Source organism: Rhamphochromis sp. 'chilingali', assembly GCF_963969265.1.
Source record: "Rhamphochromis sp. 'chilingali' genome assembly, chromosome: 5".
NCBI lineage: Eukaryota > Metazoa > Chordata > Actinopteri > Cichliformes > Cichlidae > Rhamphochromis > Rhamphochromis sp. 'chilingali'.
The window spans coordinates 40,606,935-40,626,114 of NC_137932.1; the positions used below are offsets into that span (position 1 = coordinate 40,606,935).

Below are 19,180 nucleotides of genomic sequence, written 5' to 3' on the forward strand. Positions count from 1 at the left end.
AATGAATCCATGCTTTCATGAAATTTTGGCACCACCATTTGAATGTGTCAGCAATGACCAGACTCATCAGACCAGGCAAAGTTTTTTCCAGTCTTTTATTGAGCAATTCATCTCTGTTAACCATAGAGATGGTTGTATGGGGAAATTCCCAGTTTCTTAAGCATTCAGACCAGCTTCTGGAGTACCAACAACGACGTTGCACTTAACATTGCCTTTTTCCCCAAATGTGATGCTCAGACGTGCATGGATAAATGGACTAAGCTGCTACTAAGCGATTAGCACATTAGACATTAGATAACAAGCAGCCAAACAGGTGTACCTAACACTAGTGCGTATATGCAATATTCAAAAAATCTTCAGGTCTGCTTTTTAACGTTAAGGTACTTTATTGCTGCCCAACAACCCCAGATTTATTTCAGAAGTCTGCACTGCATTATAGCACAGATAAAAATCTGTTTTTCCATTAAGCTGAAGCAGATATTCTGCCTGATTCCAGGTGATCTACTTTACGTTAACCATGTTACAGTCCCATCACAGTTGACTTTCACTATATAATGACTGAGCTAATGGTGCGTAAACAAATTAAAAGTAAAAAAGCACATAAAATATATCAACAATGAAATTATTTCAAGCATATTTAAAGTTAGTGCCATACAGATTTTCTTTAAATAAGCAAAAAAAACAAAAAAACAACAAAAAACAAACCCTCTTAACAGTAGGCTGCCACCAGATGGCGCTGTCGCACAAAACATCTCATCTTCCCGGAGGATTTCTAGTCATTCTCAGAGGATAAAGCTTGACATTCTCCGTGCAAAGGATTATTCTGCGTGTTTCGTCTGGTGTGTGTGTTTCCGGCAAGGAAAAAAGAAAAGAAATGCATCATCTGAGGTCCTATTCAGCCTCAAAGTGTCGCTGTACTGTAATCGAGGCAGGCGAACTTGTTTTCATTCCCGGGGAAAAGTGCTCATTATTCCACTCACTGTTTCTCGTGGAGGAGTGCTCGTGTACTTGAAGTGTAAAGCACAGTGGGGAACATCCCGTCCACCTCAGAGATCGTGTCGGCGATGAAAGAGCCATCACTCCTGCCTGTTTTCGAGGTTATGGACCAGCAAGATTATAATTGCTTTATAATTATAATAATAAAGATTCATATTTTATGCCAAACTAGAAAAACAGGGAGTCTGTTTTGAGCAGAGCATATTTTCTTTACATATAAATTCATTTATATAAAAATATTTTCTATTAAAACAGTCTGAAAGCTTCAACGTCAATTTTAATATAACTTTATCATTCACACGCCTGGTTTCCAACATAAAACACGATACTGGCAAGAGTTAGTCAGCTGTATCAGTCACACCTGTAGGGAAATCATGGACACATTTAATGCAACACCTTCTGTGCACATTGCAGGTGCGGGAAATGTGAACCAGTGGCGATTCTAAGTTTAAACGTTTAGGGGAGCTCAGCTCTCATTCATGATGCCAGCAGTGCCTTGTAAATAAAATTAATGGAATATGCTGTTTGCAAATATAATCAGCCCTTTTTGCATTTGCACAACTCAGTTCAGTTGGATACACATTACAGTGTCACCTTCAAAAGCAATCTAAGCAGTTGGATGACCTATTGTAATGTCTGAGAATAATTCAGAGTGAATAATCAGACCTAATCCACCTGGTTTAACCTATTTTGGGTTTGAGCTTTTTTTTTTTTTTTTTAGCTTAGGTTTAGATATCAAACCCGAGGCTAACCCTAGAAGAGCAGGTTGCAAAGCCAAAACCGATTACAGTACAGCACAGTGCTTAGTGAAATCATCGTCAATGAATCTGGGTAAAACAAAAGCTACAGCTTTATAATTTTTGGTGAATTTGACTACATGTCCACACTTCCGGTTTATTTTGCTCTTTCTCTGTCTTTATGCCGTCACCCAAAAGTTAAATGTTACAGTGAATAAAAGATATAAACGGATCCATATCAGTTCATAGCATAATTCAAAGTGAGTAAAGCCTGCAGCTGGACATTGATCTGGAGCTGTACTGTAAACAACCACTAACTAACAAACAAAAAAAATAAAGTATATGTGAGCAGACTAGAGAATCATAATGATTTATGCTACATTAGCCAAATTTGTTTATGTTATTTTGTCAAATAAAAACATGCAGATGCTTTATAAGTCACAGTGATTTCCACGTGTTATCAGAACAGTTTGTACTTCTGTTATATTCCAGTTAAAGTGTGTTTTAAATCCACATCACTGATTTGTGTCATTACATTACCTCTTCATTAGGGGTGCACTGATAAATGGGTCTAAACTTATTGAAAAAACCTTCAATTATGTTTAATTTTGCTGACATAAAAGCAGTTAAATTAAAAGTTACTAAAGATACTAAAGTCAGCTTATCATTTGTGGGCTGATGGCTACGTCTTGTGGTGGTTTCCTAAAAGAAAATCAAAAGGAAAAGCTCTTTGGGACCATTGCACGTGACAGTATGAAGCAGGGCAATATCAGAGACTTTAAATGAGAAGGACTTTGGTAATAATCAGGGGAAAATATCTCTTCATTTCCAAATGTCCTGCACAGAATGTTTTGAGTGCAGAGTACAAGAAAACTGAAGGAAAGGAAAGTGAGAAAGATTTATTTTCACTTTCTCACAGGATGAAATATAAAGCACATGTATGTGTTAAAAAGATTAATAATAAATTTTGAAATATATTTAAGCTTTTATCCTTGGAAATGTTGTATTTAAATTAAAATATATTTGCTATTCACATCCTAAATACCAAGCCTGCCATCTGCACAGTTTATTGTTTTTTTTATTTATAAGTTACTGTTTATTTGAAAATGTCAGACCACCTCCCAGCATCACTAATGTGTCCCACATTGTTTCTCTCGAACTGTGTCTTTATATGTTTTATAGAGTAATGTATATATAATGCAGTGAAAAGTATTTTCCCTCTTCTTCTTATTTTGCATATTTCCCACTTTTTTCTCATGTTTCAGATAATCTGATTTTTTTTATATTAAACAAACCTGAGTAATTGTCTTTAAATAATCATTTTATTTATCAAGAGGAATAAAGTTATCCAAACCTACCTCTCCCTGTTACCTAATAACTATTTGTGCCACCCCGGGCAGCAAGAACTGCAAACAAGCATTTACAACAACTCACGATGAGGATTTTTTAGTCCACACTTTAAGGTCATGCTAAAGCATCTCAATTGCATTTAAGTCCTGACTGCGGTTAAGAAAACTGACAGAGTTTTCTTAATTTGTGGATAATGACTCTCACCATGGTTTGCTAAAGCCCCAAAGCCTTAGGAACGACTTTATAACCATTTCCAGACTGATAAATGCCAGTTTCTCATTTGTTCTGGAGTTTCTTTGGATTTTGGCACGATGTGCTGCTTTTTGAGATCTTTTATTTTGTTTTACTTTGTCAGACAAGGCCAGGTAGTTTTTTTTAACCCCCTTAACAAATGACATAATCATTTGAAAACTGCATTTTTTTTGTTTTCCTGGGTTATCTTTGTCTAATATTAAAACGTGTTTGATGATCTGAAACACGAAAGTCTGACAAATATGCAAAATAAATAATAATAAATAAATTAAATAAATTAACATAAGAAAGTAAAAAGGAGATAAATACTTTTTCCACAGCAGTGAATATTATAGATACTTTGAAGGATGCAATAATATCCTATATTCTTAGTTATTACTGGATCTATTTGTGAATTAGTTTATTCATTTACCGCTTATGTAGAAATAGCAAGGATTGTTGGGTCAAACCTTATTTAAAAAGTCAGTAATGAACTTTCATGAGTAGTTATTAGTTGTTATATAGTTGTCATATTCCTGCCTTGCGCGTTATTTTGTGAATTACATTTCAATACGTCCTCAGCAATGGGGCACATGCGCACTGGCCGGTGGATCCCTCTCTGACCACGACAGACGATCTTCGGAGTTGTGTGTGTGTAGTGTGTGCGCTCCACTCCCGCTGGCTGCTATGACCTAGCTACCGGACGACACTTTCCGTTTTTCCACGCTGACCCTTCCGCCTCAAACTGCAGTCCCCACACTCAACGTTACGGTCGTTTATGGTCGCATTACCGCCACTTTTTCATCGTAGCTGCTGGCCTCCGGGGCTAGCTGGCTAGCAGAGAGGGGGTGACGGAGTGGAGCCAGCTGGTCGGACTGAGAATCGGCAGCGTTAGCAAACAAGCTAATTAGCGAGAAAGACTCAGCCTGGATTATTGCCTTTAATCAAAAGAGAGCATAGGTCTGCGGCTTCACCCACTGCAGCAAAAATGAAGATAACTGTGGATTTCGAGGAGTGTTTGAAGGACTCCCCAAGGTTCAGGTGAGTGATGACAGCCAGGCTTTTTTATTGTCCCGTCCGCTGCTTTTTAATTTATTTATCTCAGGGGTAAAAGTATACGGCTAGCCGCCTGCTAAACCCTCACGCCAATCAGCAGTAAGTAGCTAGCTGTTCGTCGCCTGCTACTTTTCTATTTTTGTCCCTAAGAGAGCTGGGGCCAGTCTGGGAGGCTGCTGCTGGGACGAGGAAACCAAACAGACACTCGCTGAGAGTCGTGGTGCAGTGGAAAGCTGCTCCAGCGCCTGTTTTTACCCCCAATATAAATTATGTAAACATAGTAAAATACATTAAATATGAACGCAGAGATTAGAGTCTGTCCCAGGATCCTTGACTGGCATGACCCTGCTTAATAGTGTATTTTTTCATGACAGCCAGCTTTGTGTTTACTGTGCGCAGCACTGCATCTGTAATTCACTTTTCTGTTTGATCACACTTATATTTCTAATTAGACCCAATGTCTATTTTCACTGTCCGCTCATTATCTTGCTTTTAAAGTAACCTGACACATTCATGATCGTTTCCATATAAAGACATATTAGTAGCGTAAGCAGTAAGCTTCTTTCCTCCTTCAGTTACGAGCTGATCAGTGAAAAAAAGACAAATCACTGGTGACTTTAAAAATAGTGTTACCGTCCATGTGACGTGTTCTCTGTGTGGTCATTTCTGAAATCACCCCCCACACACACACACACTTCTTCTGAAATTTGTGTAAAAATGGCTCTCACCTCCCTCCTCTAACAGTGGCCTTGAACTGTCCAGTGTTTTGAGACAAAAAGCATCTTCCCCTCTTCCTCCCTCTTCCTCCCTGCACAGCCCCTCGCGCTCCCTTGCTGCTGCTGCAACATCCTCTCTCACAAAAACGAGGAACAGATGTTCGAAAGTTGTTGTTGCAGTTGTTGTTTTTCTGAGACTGAGCATTTCCTTTAGGATTGTATTCATAGGGCTGAACAAAGGGGAAATGTCCCAGTCGGTCGTTGTTGCCTGGTTTAAGGCTGTGTGACCACGATTGCTCCCTTTTACTCACTGTTTTAAATGGGACACATTATTACTATTAAAGCGCTCTAACTGGTGTGCTGCTTAGTGTGTCAGCTCATTGGTATTTGAGGTGTTCGAGGTGCTGCATGCTGCCACAGGCTTTGAAGCCCTCACCTCTTTGCGTCATCACACTTACGTTTGCTTTCATTGATTGTGGATAACAGAGCGCTGAGTCACTGCATACAGTTTGAAGTTTTCTATGTCAGCGAGGCAGTTTTTCAAACAAAGAAAGGAAACTGTTCAGTGGGAGTGCAGAGGCTTTGTTTGCGATGTATATCCAGCAGAATCTGAAATACTGAAAGTCACTCATTTGTATACAAGACTTGCCTGACTTTTTTTTATTTATGTTAGTAAATAAGAACAGTCATCATCATGAGCCAGGTCCGAGCATCTTTTAAGGTAATTCATTGCAAGGCTGCAGCAGTATAAAAAGGCTTGGCACTTATTTTTCTTAATTAGAGCTTTGCTTTTCCCGGCACTGAGGCGGTGTGTGATTGACCTTTCTCTGACCTGTAACTTTGCTGCGGCACCTGTTACAGCACCTAAATGACACCATTACCTTGTCCTTGCTTTATTCCAAAAACAAATGCACAAAAGATGTGGAAAGTGGTAATCTGTTGATCAGTTAGATGATGTTTGATGAATATATACTCGTTTGGGGTCACCTTGGGCTTTAAAAAGGTGCTCTTTTTCTGACTTCTGGAGACCAAAGAATCTGTTGATTAATCCTGTAAAACATTAACCTAAAGTCAAAATTAATCATTAGACTTTACAGTAGTTCTCGTTCTGTCTGTTTAAATGTAAATAACTCTGCTTCTCTGCCTGTCCCTATCAAAAGTATAAAAGTTATCACTTTTATTGAGGGAATTCTTGGAGGGGTTTGGATGCAGCAGGCAAAGTACTTGGCCTAGTTTGTGACAAATAAACAACAAGCAGTGAGTTTCTCCTCCAGGACTTCTGAACTTGCCATCGGTTGCACTGAACTTGCCGGTGCCACCGATGTCGGTGCTGTTTGACCAGAGTACATGTAATCTTGCACCACTGAAGGACATCATGGATAGAACCTGTAGGAACGTAACTTAGTGCTTAACTCAATGATTTCACTATAGTACTTTTTCTCGTAGTAGTTTTCTAGCAGGTTTTTTTTCTCCAGTTATTTCTATGTTATGCTGCTTGGTGCTTCTACTGTTCTACATTTTGGATGCCAGCTTTATAATCCACACTAAAACCAAAGCATTGCATTACTATGGATCAAACTATGAAATATAATAAGTCAACAGCTGCAACATTAAAGTCATAATGATTTGGACAAGTGCCATTCTAAATGGTAAACACATTTAGTTTGGGTCAACACCTGGATTTTACTTAGCAAAGTGTAAGAGCTTTACATTGGTCTAGGATACTGTTACTTTTGGTCTAGGTGTGGGATCAGCATCATCATGTACCACCCAAAAATTGAGGTCAGTTGAATAGCTGAATATATTGAGTGACCAGTTTTTTTCTTCCCTGGTGGAAATGGTACATTGACACACTCAGGCATTTGACATAAGCACACCAAATGCTGAAGGTGATCCAATGAAATATTAGAGATTGTGGGGGGTTGTTTTTGGTCAGGGCAGTGTGTTTTGATATTACAGCCTGTGCACTGTTAAGCTGCTTAAGCAGGATTCTAACTTTTACTTAAGTAAAAAGCCAGCATACTTTTTTTCCACTTTGCAAAACAAACAAACAAACAAACAAACAAACAGTTATCAAATATAAAGTTATGTTTAAACTTTCGTGCAGCACCACTTTCAGTTGGACAATTTCTATCCCAATTTTTTTACACTGATTGTATTTCTCATCAAATATTCTGATTTCCTTTCGGCACCTCTATTTTGTTCTTAGCCCGCTCTGTCCCACCCTGGTTTATAAACTTATGGAAACGCCCATGCATCCAGCTGACAGTGGATCTCCAGAGCTGAGCTGCAGCTCAGACTGGCGGGGCTGGAGGCTGTGGGATGAGAGACTTGCAGTAGAAAAAGCTGAATCATATTGAGGGCCGCCACGGCAACCTGGCCCGTGAGTCAGCTGGTAACATGAGACAGGAATGGTCGGTGTTAGTTGGCTAGCAGCAACTGAACTTTCAGAATGAGAGCAAGAGGACTGTTTTTAAATGTGTCACCAAATGTATGTGATGAGGTAAAATCTATGAGTAGGAAACACCACTGTATGGGCAGATGTGATACAACACATAGAACTCGACAAATGTTGTCGTTACTTTTTGTCTAAAAACTCCAGTTTGTGTTTTATTCTGTTAATCTAATTCACATCCACTTCCCATGATTGTCTGAGCAAGGTAACAATATAGCCCTGTCTCTGTTTGTGCTTTTTTTGTGACCTTTGCCCCCCTTTTGGATGAGTCATCAGTTAGCATTTCCTGACTTAAACACTGCTGTAGGTTCATCATTGCTCCATAGTTATTAGAGATTACTGCACCATAGTTTTCCACTTCGACCACCGCAGCTCTGCTGCCGTTTATCCAACCCCCCTCTCGTTGTGTTTGGCCAGGGAAGACGACGACGACGCAGGAGACACAGAGTATGGATAAAAACATGTAATACGCACCAGCGTGAATTAGCTCTCACTTGCTCAACATCTGTTTCCAGTTTGGTGTTTGCTTTCAACTTGGTGCTGGAGAATATGGAGCCCCCAAATGTAGAGAGGGTTGTTTTTAAGTGGTATTTTGGCACACCCCACTTACTTTTTTTTGTTTTGTTTTTTTTTCATCCTCATTTTTGTTGGAGAAACTGTCTTTGGTTGTAAACCATGTGTTCGGGCTGCATGAGAGGTTCACTAGTGCAAAAAAGTTATGTATTTTTGGCAGTAAACCCTAGTAGCCTAGTTTTCCACTTGAGAATAGATGTTGGACTCGAGAGCTTCCTGGCTCCTCTTCAAGTATGATAGTTAAAAATTCCCTCCAGAGTGCAGCAGCTTTTCTCTCCACAAGTATAGGAACAGATGTTTTACATATTTTATATGCTGTTCCACTCTGCAATGTCCCCAACAAAAGCAATTATCTGTAGTGTCTTTTTATATGAAATAAGCAATGTGGGGGTAGCTTAAGGACCTCGAAAGTTATGGATACTATAGGCTCCATTTATTAAACTGATCATAACATCTGTAAAACTGAAATGTTTCCAGTTTTTTTACATAGGACACACAAGAAATTATCCCATCAAGAAAATTATAGTATGATGGAAATGTTTTCAGACTAGTTGTCGGTGAGGTAATTTCTGTAAGTGGCAGAAAAGTTCTCCTTGTTGTTGCGTCCCTTTTAATCATTATTACGCGAGTACGTGCTTCTGATTGGGTGTGTGACCATGCAGTGCGATACATCCTGATTAGCTTCCCATGGGAGTCCACCTGTGGGCTTGTTATCATGCTGGGCTATTTGCAGTTTGATTTAATTAAGCTCTGGTCCATTTCCTTTTAATGGTTATTAAGCCAATTAAAATGAATGAAATGTGAGGACTGAGGCTGCTCTTTATATCACATAAATATCCGTGTAAATACTTTAACTTTCAAGTATACAATTATTTTAACAGAGAGGATGAAGCAGAGAGAAGCTGTTGTTAATTTATCTCTCTAAAAATGCTTTTTCAAAACCTCAGATTTTGTGGATTTTACACATTGCCTTCGGTATATAATTATTAACTCTGGATTTTTTTATGAGGCAGGCTTTTCACTGTCTATAAGTGATTGATCTGTTAAATGAGAGAATATTCTGTAAGTCCTTAAGAAAATACTTTTGTTATAATTATTATTTATAGCTCTCCAAATACATAATATTGTTGAACAATGATTGTTGATGATATCGTTTTCCCCTCGTCTACAGCAAATACAGTTAAACCTGTAACTTTGTGGACATGGGCACAATTTTTGTAGTGTTGCCATCTTTACATCATTAAAGTAGATTTTAATTTAAACAATCAACATATGATTATGCAAAATAGTCAGTTAATATTAGAGAGTTAGTATTGTAATAATTGTTTAGGGGTTCACAGCTAGTTTTATACACAGTCACCTATTTTCAGTGGCTCAAAACTGATTGGATAATTAATTCACGGCTCAGTGAGCTGTTAATGCAAGTAAAGGGGATCTTCACAGGAGGCTTTTAGTATTCTTTAGGCTGAAATCCAAACTAAAAATTAAGTAAATAATTAAGGAGTGGCCACATTAACAATCTATTTCATTCTTTAAAAGAATGAATGCACTGGCCAGCTGTGAGACAACTATTGTGGGTGATCTGTGACTTTCAGAGTTTACATTAAGGTGCAAACCTCTGGGTACACTCGAGATCAACAAGACCAGTTTAGACATTGGCAGAAAACATCTAAAAGAGCCTGAAAAAAATGAAGGTTAACTTGCACCAGAATGATGGAAAGAAAAAAGTATGGAGAAGGAGCCAAAGTAGTGGTCTGTCAAACATCATGAGAGTAATGCTGTGGCATGGGCATGTACGGCTGCTAGTGGAACCAGGTCACTAGTGTTTATTGGAGATGTGACTGCTGATAGAATTAGCAGGATTAACTTTGAAGTGTACAGGTTTATACTCTCTACTCAGATTCAGCCAAATGCTGTAAAAGCTGATTGTACATCACTTCACAGTCATAGGGATAATGTCCATGGTTTCTACACCTCCGGCAGTTGCTGACTGCAACGTTTTTTTTTTTTTATCTAAGTATTAAAAAATAATCATTAGATCAACAATTATGTTAGTTACTGAAAATGTAAATGGGGATTGACTTTAATTCCTAAACATGTGTCATTATTAGTGGTGCAACGGATCAAAAATCTCACGGTTCGGATCAGATCACGGTTTCAAGTCACGGATCGGATCAATTTTTGGATCAGCAAAAATAGAAAAAAAAAAAAGACAAATTCGACTCGCCATTTACTTATTTAAGTATTTTTTGCCTATTAAAAAACATTCAACTGAAGACTCATTCCACGCACTTATATAAAAACAAATTAAGGTGCAATATGGACATTATGGACCATGCTGGGCATCCTCTGCATCCTCTGCACACGGCCATAAACAACCAGAGGAAGTCTGTTCAGTGACAGGTTGCTTCTCCCAAAGTCAAGGACCAGCAGACTTAAAAAGTCCTTTGTCCCACACGCCATTAATCTGTTTAACTCCTTGCTGGAGGGGAGAGGGAGGGGAAACGGGGACAAAGGAGGGGGGAACAAGTAAGCTGTAGTGCCTTTTCACTGTGCAATAGTTTCTGTTAATATCCAACGGTGTAATAGACTCACAATACTTGAAATGTGCCGTTCCCTTGTATTCTTATTCCTATTTATTCTATTTATCCCTTTTGTATACTCTGTATTTATATATGTGTGTATTTCTGCTCACATTCTGCAACTTCTGTCGGTGCTGTGCTACTGGAAACTGAATTTCTCGGAGGAACCCACCCGAGGGATAAATAAAGTTTCATTTAATCTAATGTAATCTATAGGGCAGTACAGGGCTTTGTATCTACCACTCCGCTGTGATACAACGAGCGGTCCCAGTCACGTGGCTTTCCGTTGCCCTGGAGCTAGACCCATTTGTAGTTTGATCAACAGAAGATGGCTGGGACAGTTCAGCCATAACTTTAAACTTCTCCTGCTCATACATGCTTGGAACGATCTTGTCACACTGAAGTGGACAAGCAACGGGATATCATAGCGTGGCTCAAGCACGTTCATCACAGTTTAAACCCCTTGTTTTGCACAACGGAATACGGCCTCCCGTCTGCAGCTAAACACCCCGATAGCTTTTGTAATAGCTTTAGCCCGGTCGGATTGGGCAGCAAAGGGCTGCTTAAATGCAGCAAACTCCTCTGCTCCGCCACTTGGACCGCTAGCACTGGCCATAACTATCGCTTGACAGACCCAACACGCGCACCATACACATACTTTTTTTTTTTTTTTTTTCTCGACTCTTCGGATCACATGCGTACCGAACCGTGGAGTGGGTTCGGATTTCGGATCAACCGTGATCCCTTGCACCACTAGTCATTATCCAAAAAACCTACTGACCTAACTGTGTGTGAGCACATTAATCTGTGGATCACATTAACGCCACCGTCTAGTGAAAATGCTGGAGTTTCCACTCTTTCTCATCAGTGCGTTTCCTTCCTGCTACTTCCTTGTGACATAGGAAGACCAAATGTGAAGCTGGCCTTGATGTTTAGTCAATCCCACACCAGAATTTCCAAAAGCTAGTAAGCGTTTATCTTTAAATAATGACTTCATCTTGTTGACGATGCCGACACGTGTTTGTGTGTATGTGTCTAATGGTGGGTTTTTACCACTGGAGGACCCCCTTCTGTGACAGCACTGCTCCACTCTCTAACAATTACAGGATCTACGTCACGGGACTGAATCTCACCCTATTCTTCATGTTTCCAACTGTTTGCCTCTACCACCACTGTTATTTCAGTCCAGTGGAATAAACCGTTTTCATGCAAAGTGGTCAGCTTTTCTGCGAGAAGTAATGAAGTAAAAAAAAAAAAAGCAGACTGTGTAAAATAATCTTCCTCCTGTATTTTAAGAAGTTCTTGGCAGAAGTAAGACAAGACGAGGGAGGCTGACAGTACGCTAGATATATTTGGAAGACATCAAAGTAAAGATGTAATGCCAGGCTGACACATCTAAATTGGATTAGTAATAGTAATTTAGAAGTAAGCCTGCTTGGGGCTAACTATGAAGTTTGAGCTATTTTATTTGGAAAATAGTATTGTTAACAACTAGGGAAACTTCCCTGTATTCTCTTGAATATGGCTTTAAACGGGTTATTGTCACTGGAGGTAGAGGAGCTCGGTATTTCTGTGTCAACAGTGCATATTAACTTCCTGAAATCAGATAATTGGTGAACCGATAAGTCGTTTTACTTCTGTATGACCATTACATGATAAATAGTTTTTCCGATATTGTGCAACGGGGGAACAGATTTTCAACCAAACCGGTGCTTCTGCATTACACAATATTCTCCAGTGAGACAGAAATACGTGTAAAGTATATTCTTTGATGTCTCCTTTTGTCTTTGAAGTGTTGAGGTCCGTACCGCAGGCCTGAAGAAGACTCGGTAGCAACATGAATGACAAACCTGTTCGGCCGCCTGACTTCTTTATGTAGAGTAGACACAAGCAGCTGGGCAGATGCCAGCTGCCTCACAGAGCTCCAGGGGTGGAATTATTTGCTTTTTGGAGTGTGGTCACTGAATCGCTGCTAAAGAATTAGGTGTCTCCTTTTCTTTTTATACAGTATTTTACTATCCAGACAAATCATTGACTCTAGTGCTTGTAGACTAGCACAGTAAAAGTCCGGAGCTGCTGTTAGTGTTGTTGGCAGTGTTAGAATCTTAGTCACCCCCTGCTAAAATAACCTTTTTATGTGGATGTTTACTCAAAAGCTTTAAGAGGCAGAATGTCAGGCGACTAACTAGAACTGATTCAAATGACTTGAATTAATTTCCTAAAGTATGGAAGCAAGCTATTGTTTACTGTCTACTGTTGTTAGATTGCTGGCTTACAAAATGGAAGATGGATCGTGTTATAAGATATGTAGAGTAATATAAGAATATTGTAATATTGGCATTTATATTCCAAGCAGGAGGCTTCTGTTTTGATGTACAGTGGTGTGGAGTCCTATCTGACATAAGCTTTTGGATCAGTGCCTTTTTGGGTCAACATAAAGGGAAGCAGGACATAAACATGGCCTCGCTGAAGCTGAAATTGCCTCTGATGTGGTTTACAAAGCAGACTTTTTTTCTCTCCCCGTTTTACTTCTTCATGGCCTGTAGTCTGTCTTATACCACACGTCTCTCCCTATTTAGCTCTGGCTTGATCCTCACACCCACTCCGCACTTAAACCAGGCTTAGTTCCCTAATTTTTATTGTTTCATGTAATAAAAAAGCTAGTGGTCATATGGATATTTCCTGGAATTTATTCTTGGATGCCTTGTCACAGAGGGAGGAAGAGAGTGCTTTTTTTAAAGCTTTAATGGTTTGGAATATGGATATGTTTTCTTTAGATCTTGAATGAGCAGCACCAGCTATGGACCAGCAGGGATCTGGTATCTCTATGCATCGTGACCCTTCCAAATAGTTTGCACAGTTTTCTGTTGTTGAATGATACCATAGTTCAGAGAGTTTGCATTTTGTTTTATCTACTGGTTACACTCTGTGAATGCTGTTTTTGCACAAACTACCTCTCTTGTTCTGTTTTTGGAGACCAGAATCCTTTTAGACTAAGAATGTAGATTCTTAGTGATCCAAATTGGTGGGCAAGAACATTTTATATCTCTTTACTAATGATATTCTCCTCTTTTTGTCAAATTTGGCAGGTAAATCTCATTAAACAAATTGATAAATTCAGACAGTTTTCAGGTTATTAAATAAGTTATACGATACCATCAGTGCTTTATTTAAATCAAGAGAAAGAGAATCTCCAATAATCAAATCACTGTTTATAAATGCAAAAGAAGGATTCATGTATTTAGGAGTCAAAATTACTACAGATATAAAAGCAATTGTAAATGTTAACTTGTATATAAGAAGAACTTTGGATAGGGGGATGACGATACCCATCTCTTTAATGGATGTGTCAATATGATAAAAATGACTATTTAATTCTATTGGCAAAATTTCTTTACTTATTTCAGTTGATCCCTTTGCCGTTATTGAAATCATTTTTTAACATGATTCATTCAGTATTTGGAACAATACAAAGCCCAGAAAAAGACTCAGATATCTACCCTATGACAGAGGAGGGCTGCAGTTCCCAAATTTGAAATTGTACTATTGGTCTGCCCAATTACAAACGGTACATTTTACTTTTCAAGGTGTTCCAACTTCCTGAGTAGATATGGAAAAAAACATCAGCAAAGAGTTGGTATAAAGCTCATAAACACCAACCCCCTTTTTTTCTCACCAGTCCATGGTAATGCATCCTAAATGGGACAAATTGTTCAAATATCATCCCTATGACATTTAAAAATGAGGGCTGTGAATAAACACAAGATATGTTGTTATTATTATTATGTAATTATCCTTGTAGTTGTTTGATGTACGATGATTTAAATCTCTCTTCTCGGCTAGTCTTTTACACCCAAAAGTCAGCTGCTTAAGACTCAGGTCGTCATATTTGTGCAGTATCTTCTGTATCAGAATACCAGGAAAAATAAATACAAACACTTAAACAACTTGTATATACTTCTTACTTGCCATGTTTTCATACTTGTGAAAGACAGCGTGAGATTTTTGTTTTCTTTTTGCTTTTGCTTTTTTGTATTATCCATATCAAGTGCTGAAGAAGAATGTCAGTGTGTCACCTGCTCAGATGCTAATTTAACAGTTTTAAGTCAACAATCAGGATAAAACGTAAAATGCTTGAAACCAGACTGAGCAGACATGGTCTCAAGCAACAAAGCATTTTACCAAAATACGTAAGAGAGAAACAAGTCAATATAGAAAGAGCTATAATAAACAGGATTTAAGAAGAATGACAGATAAAAGTAAGCCATATAGATATCTTAACTTTGTCTGATCAAATGGATCAGAATAATAAATCCAGTGTAGTTAACTTTGTGCATATGTGGCATTTCTCATGACTGTCATATCTACTTGCTCTTTGTACACTTAATCCAGAGTGAAGGCCGTACACTGCCACCTTTAGTTTATCAGGTTCCAGATGATTGATAGGACAGCATATACCATGTGTGGATATGTATATGAATGTATATTGTTTTTAAGAAAAAGAAGAAAACAACTATCTACAAAGCACATTTCAAATGGATTTCTTTCTCCTGTAAATGTATTCAGACTCCCCTGCAACAAGTATACTTTCAGTCTCATTTGCTAGAACCAGCTGTTCAGCTTGGCTCACTCCAGGAGTGGAAACAGAGTTGTCAGCAGTCAGTATATCCAAACCAGCTGAAAATGCTGCCTTTCATGTTACTGCTTTTCAACTTCTGCTGCTTCAGTTCATTAGTGTTGCCCTTTTGAAGTCATGCTCCAATATTTCTTGGTTTAAGGGCTGGTTCTGAATTTTACTTGATTTTTCAATATTTCTGTTGTTGATTTGTTTGATAAGCACATAATCTTATTGAGCCATCTAACCTCTCCCCAGCTTCGGGCCATGAACTTCTGTTCTGACGTTCACCTATAAACATTGTTTTTGATACACTTTAAAACCAGTTGGTTCTCTGAGAGATTTCAAAGTAGCCCCATGATGATGATCCCACCACTGTGCTTCATAATTAGGATGATGTTTTGTTTTTGTTGTTGGCCTTTTTCCCCCAGATGACCTGTTTTGACATTTTTTTCCCTGTTTCCTGCTGATTTATGATGTAAAGCAGTGTGAAATTTGACTGTCATACCACTCATCACAATTCATGAAACTAACCTGGTGACAACTCTATTGAAAGGAGTCTTATGAGGCTGTGATAAAACCGTGGTTCACACTGTCCTGACTTTGTACAGAAAAGAGGGCTTTGTCACTTAGTGGATTTTGTATCACTTTGTTTATGTAGAGCAGCACTTGTACAACCCACACTTAGAGTTTGCTCATTAATTTAAATGCCTGCATTCAGGTATCTTTTAGAGAGAGTTTTCTTTGTCTATTTTGGTGACTTTAGTCTAGTAGGGACCACATTTTATGACTCTTCAGTGTCGATCTTGGTGTTTCCAAAGCTTTGTGGCTCTTCTTTCCTCTGCTTTCTCCTCTTTTGCTCATTATCCAGTTTCAGCCTGGATATGCTCCAAGTTCAGAGCTATGAGGCAATAGCCCAAATGTTCGTTTTGCCAAAGCCCCTCCTTTTCTTATCCTGTCAGCACTTTTGCAAGTTTAGCTTGCAGGCTCAGCTTTTCAGATTAGAAGGAAATGGTCTTCTTCTTGCGGTTACTTGGAAAGCATGACAGTGACTGACTGACTGACAATTAAAACAATTGTTTCTAGGTCTGTTCCTGAGATTGTATCTGAGTTTTCCAGTCTTCTTTCATTTCAGTGATGTTTATTATAGTTCATACTTGTGACCTGGATACTAAATGTTGTTGTTTGCCCCTGGGCAGAGAAATCAAGTGACTTTTATCAAGCAAGAACTGGCCTGACAAGATGTTAGATAACACATAATCAGATAGTAATTTGACTGACTTGACAAACACAGTCTGTTATTGGGTAATTTTATTGTAATAATTCAATTCACTTTTTTGTAAAGTGTACAACTAAAGCTTTCCTTAAACATGTTTTAACTAACTCTTCCTTCCCTCTGTTTTTAGTGTTGGCAAATGTTTGTACTCCTTACGTTTGTACTAACTACATCACCAAGCAAAAGTCAAATCCTCCTGAAGTCGGACGCTCGACACGGTCGGCAGAGCAGTGGTGATTCTGTGTGAATCACTGGAGAAATGTCCTTTGCCCGTGGCAGCAGAGAAAGACAAACGGGGCTTGTAGCATGTTCTTTTGACCACGGTTAATATCTGTGTGAGAGAGGCACAGTCATCTATTGCCTTTGACCCTGTTTCTGCCCTGTTGGACTACTTAAGACCTCAGTTCACAGACTTTACTTGGACTGCTATTTAAGACTCATAAAAAGAAGCACTTTGCTGTCTTCCTCCTATACTTATTATGAAGCACAGAAGACAAAAAAAGATCTATTCAGCTAATGTAATTTTATGTTAACATGTATTAATCAAAGTACATGAGATTACTTAAATAAATAAAGTACATGTTGCAAAGCAAAGGACTTCTCTATGTGGCAGGTTCTTCAAGCATTTAGCTGAATAAGGCATATATCAGTTTCTGAAAGCTCAGCAGTTTGATTTTGGCATTCCCACAGTTGAACTTACTGAGTGATGGATTTGCTGTTCATGCATGATATTCAGATTAGCCTTACCACCAGGTTTATCCTATGCGCCTTGTAGCATAGCCAGCAACTCAAGCTAATTCTAGTTTATAGTTTTAACGATTGTGACTGCTGCATCTGTGCATCCTGCATTAAAAAACAACAACAACAACAAAATCCCTTTCACATACAGAAGAAAGACGAGGACATGTAAATAACAATAAAATTAAGTCATACAGTTGCACTTCACAGTATCTGCTGTTCAGTATGCGCATACATCCAAGCCTCTCCTGTTGAGGGATCCCCGGCACTGACCAGATGTCCACGACTTAGTTTGATGCCATATGGGAGAACAAACAGCTACAGGGGGTTTGGAGAAAGCCGTCCGCTGCTACTGCAGGGTGACGTTCTTAATCCCTCTGCTTTACACTGACACATGGCACTCATGCACTGCACTGCATGATGTTGGACACATTTTTTCCTGCAGTAGAATAAATTGTATTTGAAATGTAAAACTGTTGTTCTTATCTTCAGTGAGTTTATGCTAAGGGCGATTGGCTGATAGGCCTGAATTGGAGAGAATCGCCGTGATAAGAAACAGATACTGTTGTATTAGTAGATGTAAACAGTTTTAATGCTGCTATTGTCTTAAGAATAAACTTGCCTCAGTGTTGATTACTGCTGCTAAATGGTTATAAATGTGAAGCATGCATTATCTAAAGGCCACATCTGAGCTGCACTGCATAACTAATGATACATGACTTAACAGCAGCGCATTCATTAAGTTTTCATAATGTGCCACCACTAGCACCATCATTTCAGAGCTTTTCTCCTATTTTAAATGTGTTTTTCTAGGATATGTGGGCTTATATCGTTGCAGTGCACTCCTTAAATTGGTGTTTTAATGCTAAAGGCGCTGTTGTGTTGTATGTTTTAGATGCACCTTAAAGACCTTGTTGCTTTTCTGCAGATACATCTGTGTCTAATAAATCCATATATCATTATCAAGTGTTGGCATTTGCCATGTTATTTCTTATTATTTCTTTACTCCAGATTAAGCATAAATAAATGCAGTTTTAGAAAAAATTAATCCACAGATCCTTTGCTGGGATGATGTATTTGTTATTCTTCTCCCTCTGTTGTGGTATCCTGAAGCTCGTAGGCTGTCGATCTTGTGGAGAGGCGAGCTGTGTCTCTGTCACATTTTAGAGGGCAGGACGCCAGACCTGACTTCAGGCCCAAAATGGCAGCTCTCAGTTTGTCTGCTTCTAGACGTCTGTCTGTGTGTCTCACGTGCTCGAACGGGAGGATATTGTCATTTACTGCAGCTGCCGCTTTCAGAAACTATAATTGTGGAATACGGGAATGTTGGGGGAACCGAACTGCTATAATTAAATTAAGTTCTTCTTCTCTGTCTGAAAATGATCAAGATGTTGAATAAAAGACAAATATTTGACCCAGTTTCAGTTGCATACGTGACAAAGATGAAGCTGTGTGGCTATAAATTATGTTGCTTATATTGGCATGCAGTATATTGCTTCCTTTTTACTTATGATCAACATAAGTGCCATAATGCGGAACAGAGATTAACCTAACTGCTCTGTAGACACAGGAGGGTTATAAGGAGAACTGTGATAATGGGATGAAGATGAAGGGTATGCATGCTTTCCAGCAGAATGCCTCTGAGTACACCTTCTTTCTCTGTTTCACAGTTCATGCATCCGAATGTCAATGAAGTATTGAGTCATGGTTGCGCTTCACTTCAAACCTTTGCATTTTCTGTCCTCACAGAGCCACCATAGAGGAAGTGGAGGGGGATGTGTGCGAGTTGGAATCCAAGCTTGACAAAGTGAGTACCGCCCATGAAAAAACATTGTTTAATTGTTCGTTTTCTCCA

At 38.8% G+C, this 19,180-nt stretch overlaps 1 protein-coding gene across 2 annotated transcripts in view; it reads left to right on the forward strand.

The window, feature by feature from the left end:
• The first annotated feature begins 3,926 nt into the window (after positions 1–3,926).
• LOC308396970 (arf-GAP with coiled-coil, ANK repeat and PH domain-containing protein 2-like) overlaps positions 3,927–19,180 on the forward strand; it is a 49,704-nt gene continuing 34,450 nt past the window's right edge. For both annotated transcript variants that reach the window (XM_080882639.1, XM_080882640.1), the window contains exons 1-2: positions 3,927–4,355; positions 19,075–19,132. In XM_080882639.1, coding sequence (XP_080738765.1) covers positions 4,303–4,355; positions 19,075–19,132 — 111 coding nt within the window. In that variant the 5' untranslated portion in view covers positions 3,927–4,302. The remainder of the gene's footprint in view (positions 4,356–19,074; positions 19,133–19,180) is intronic.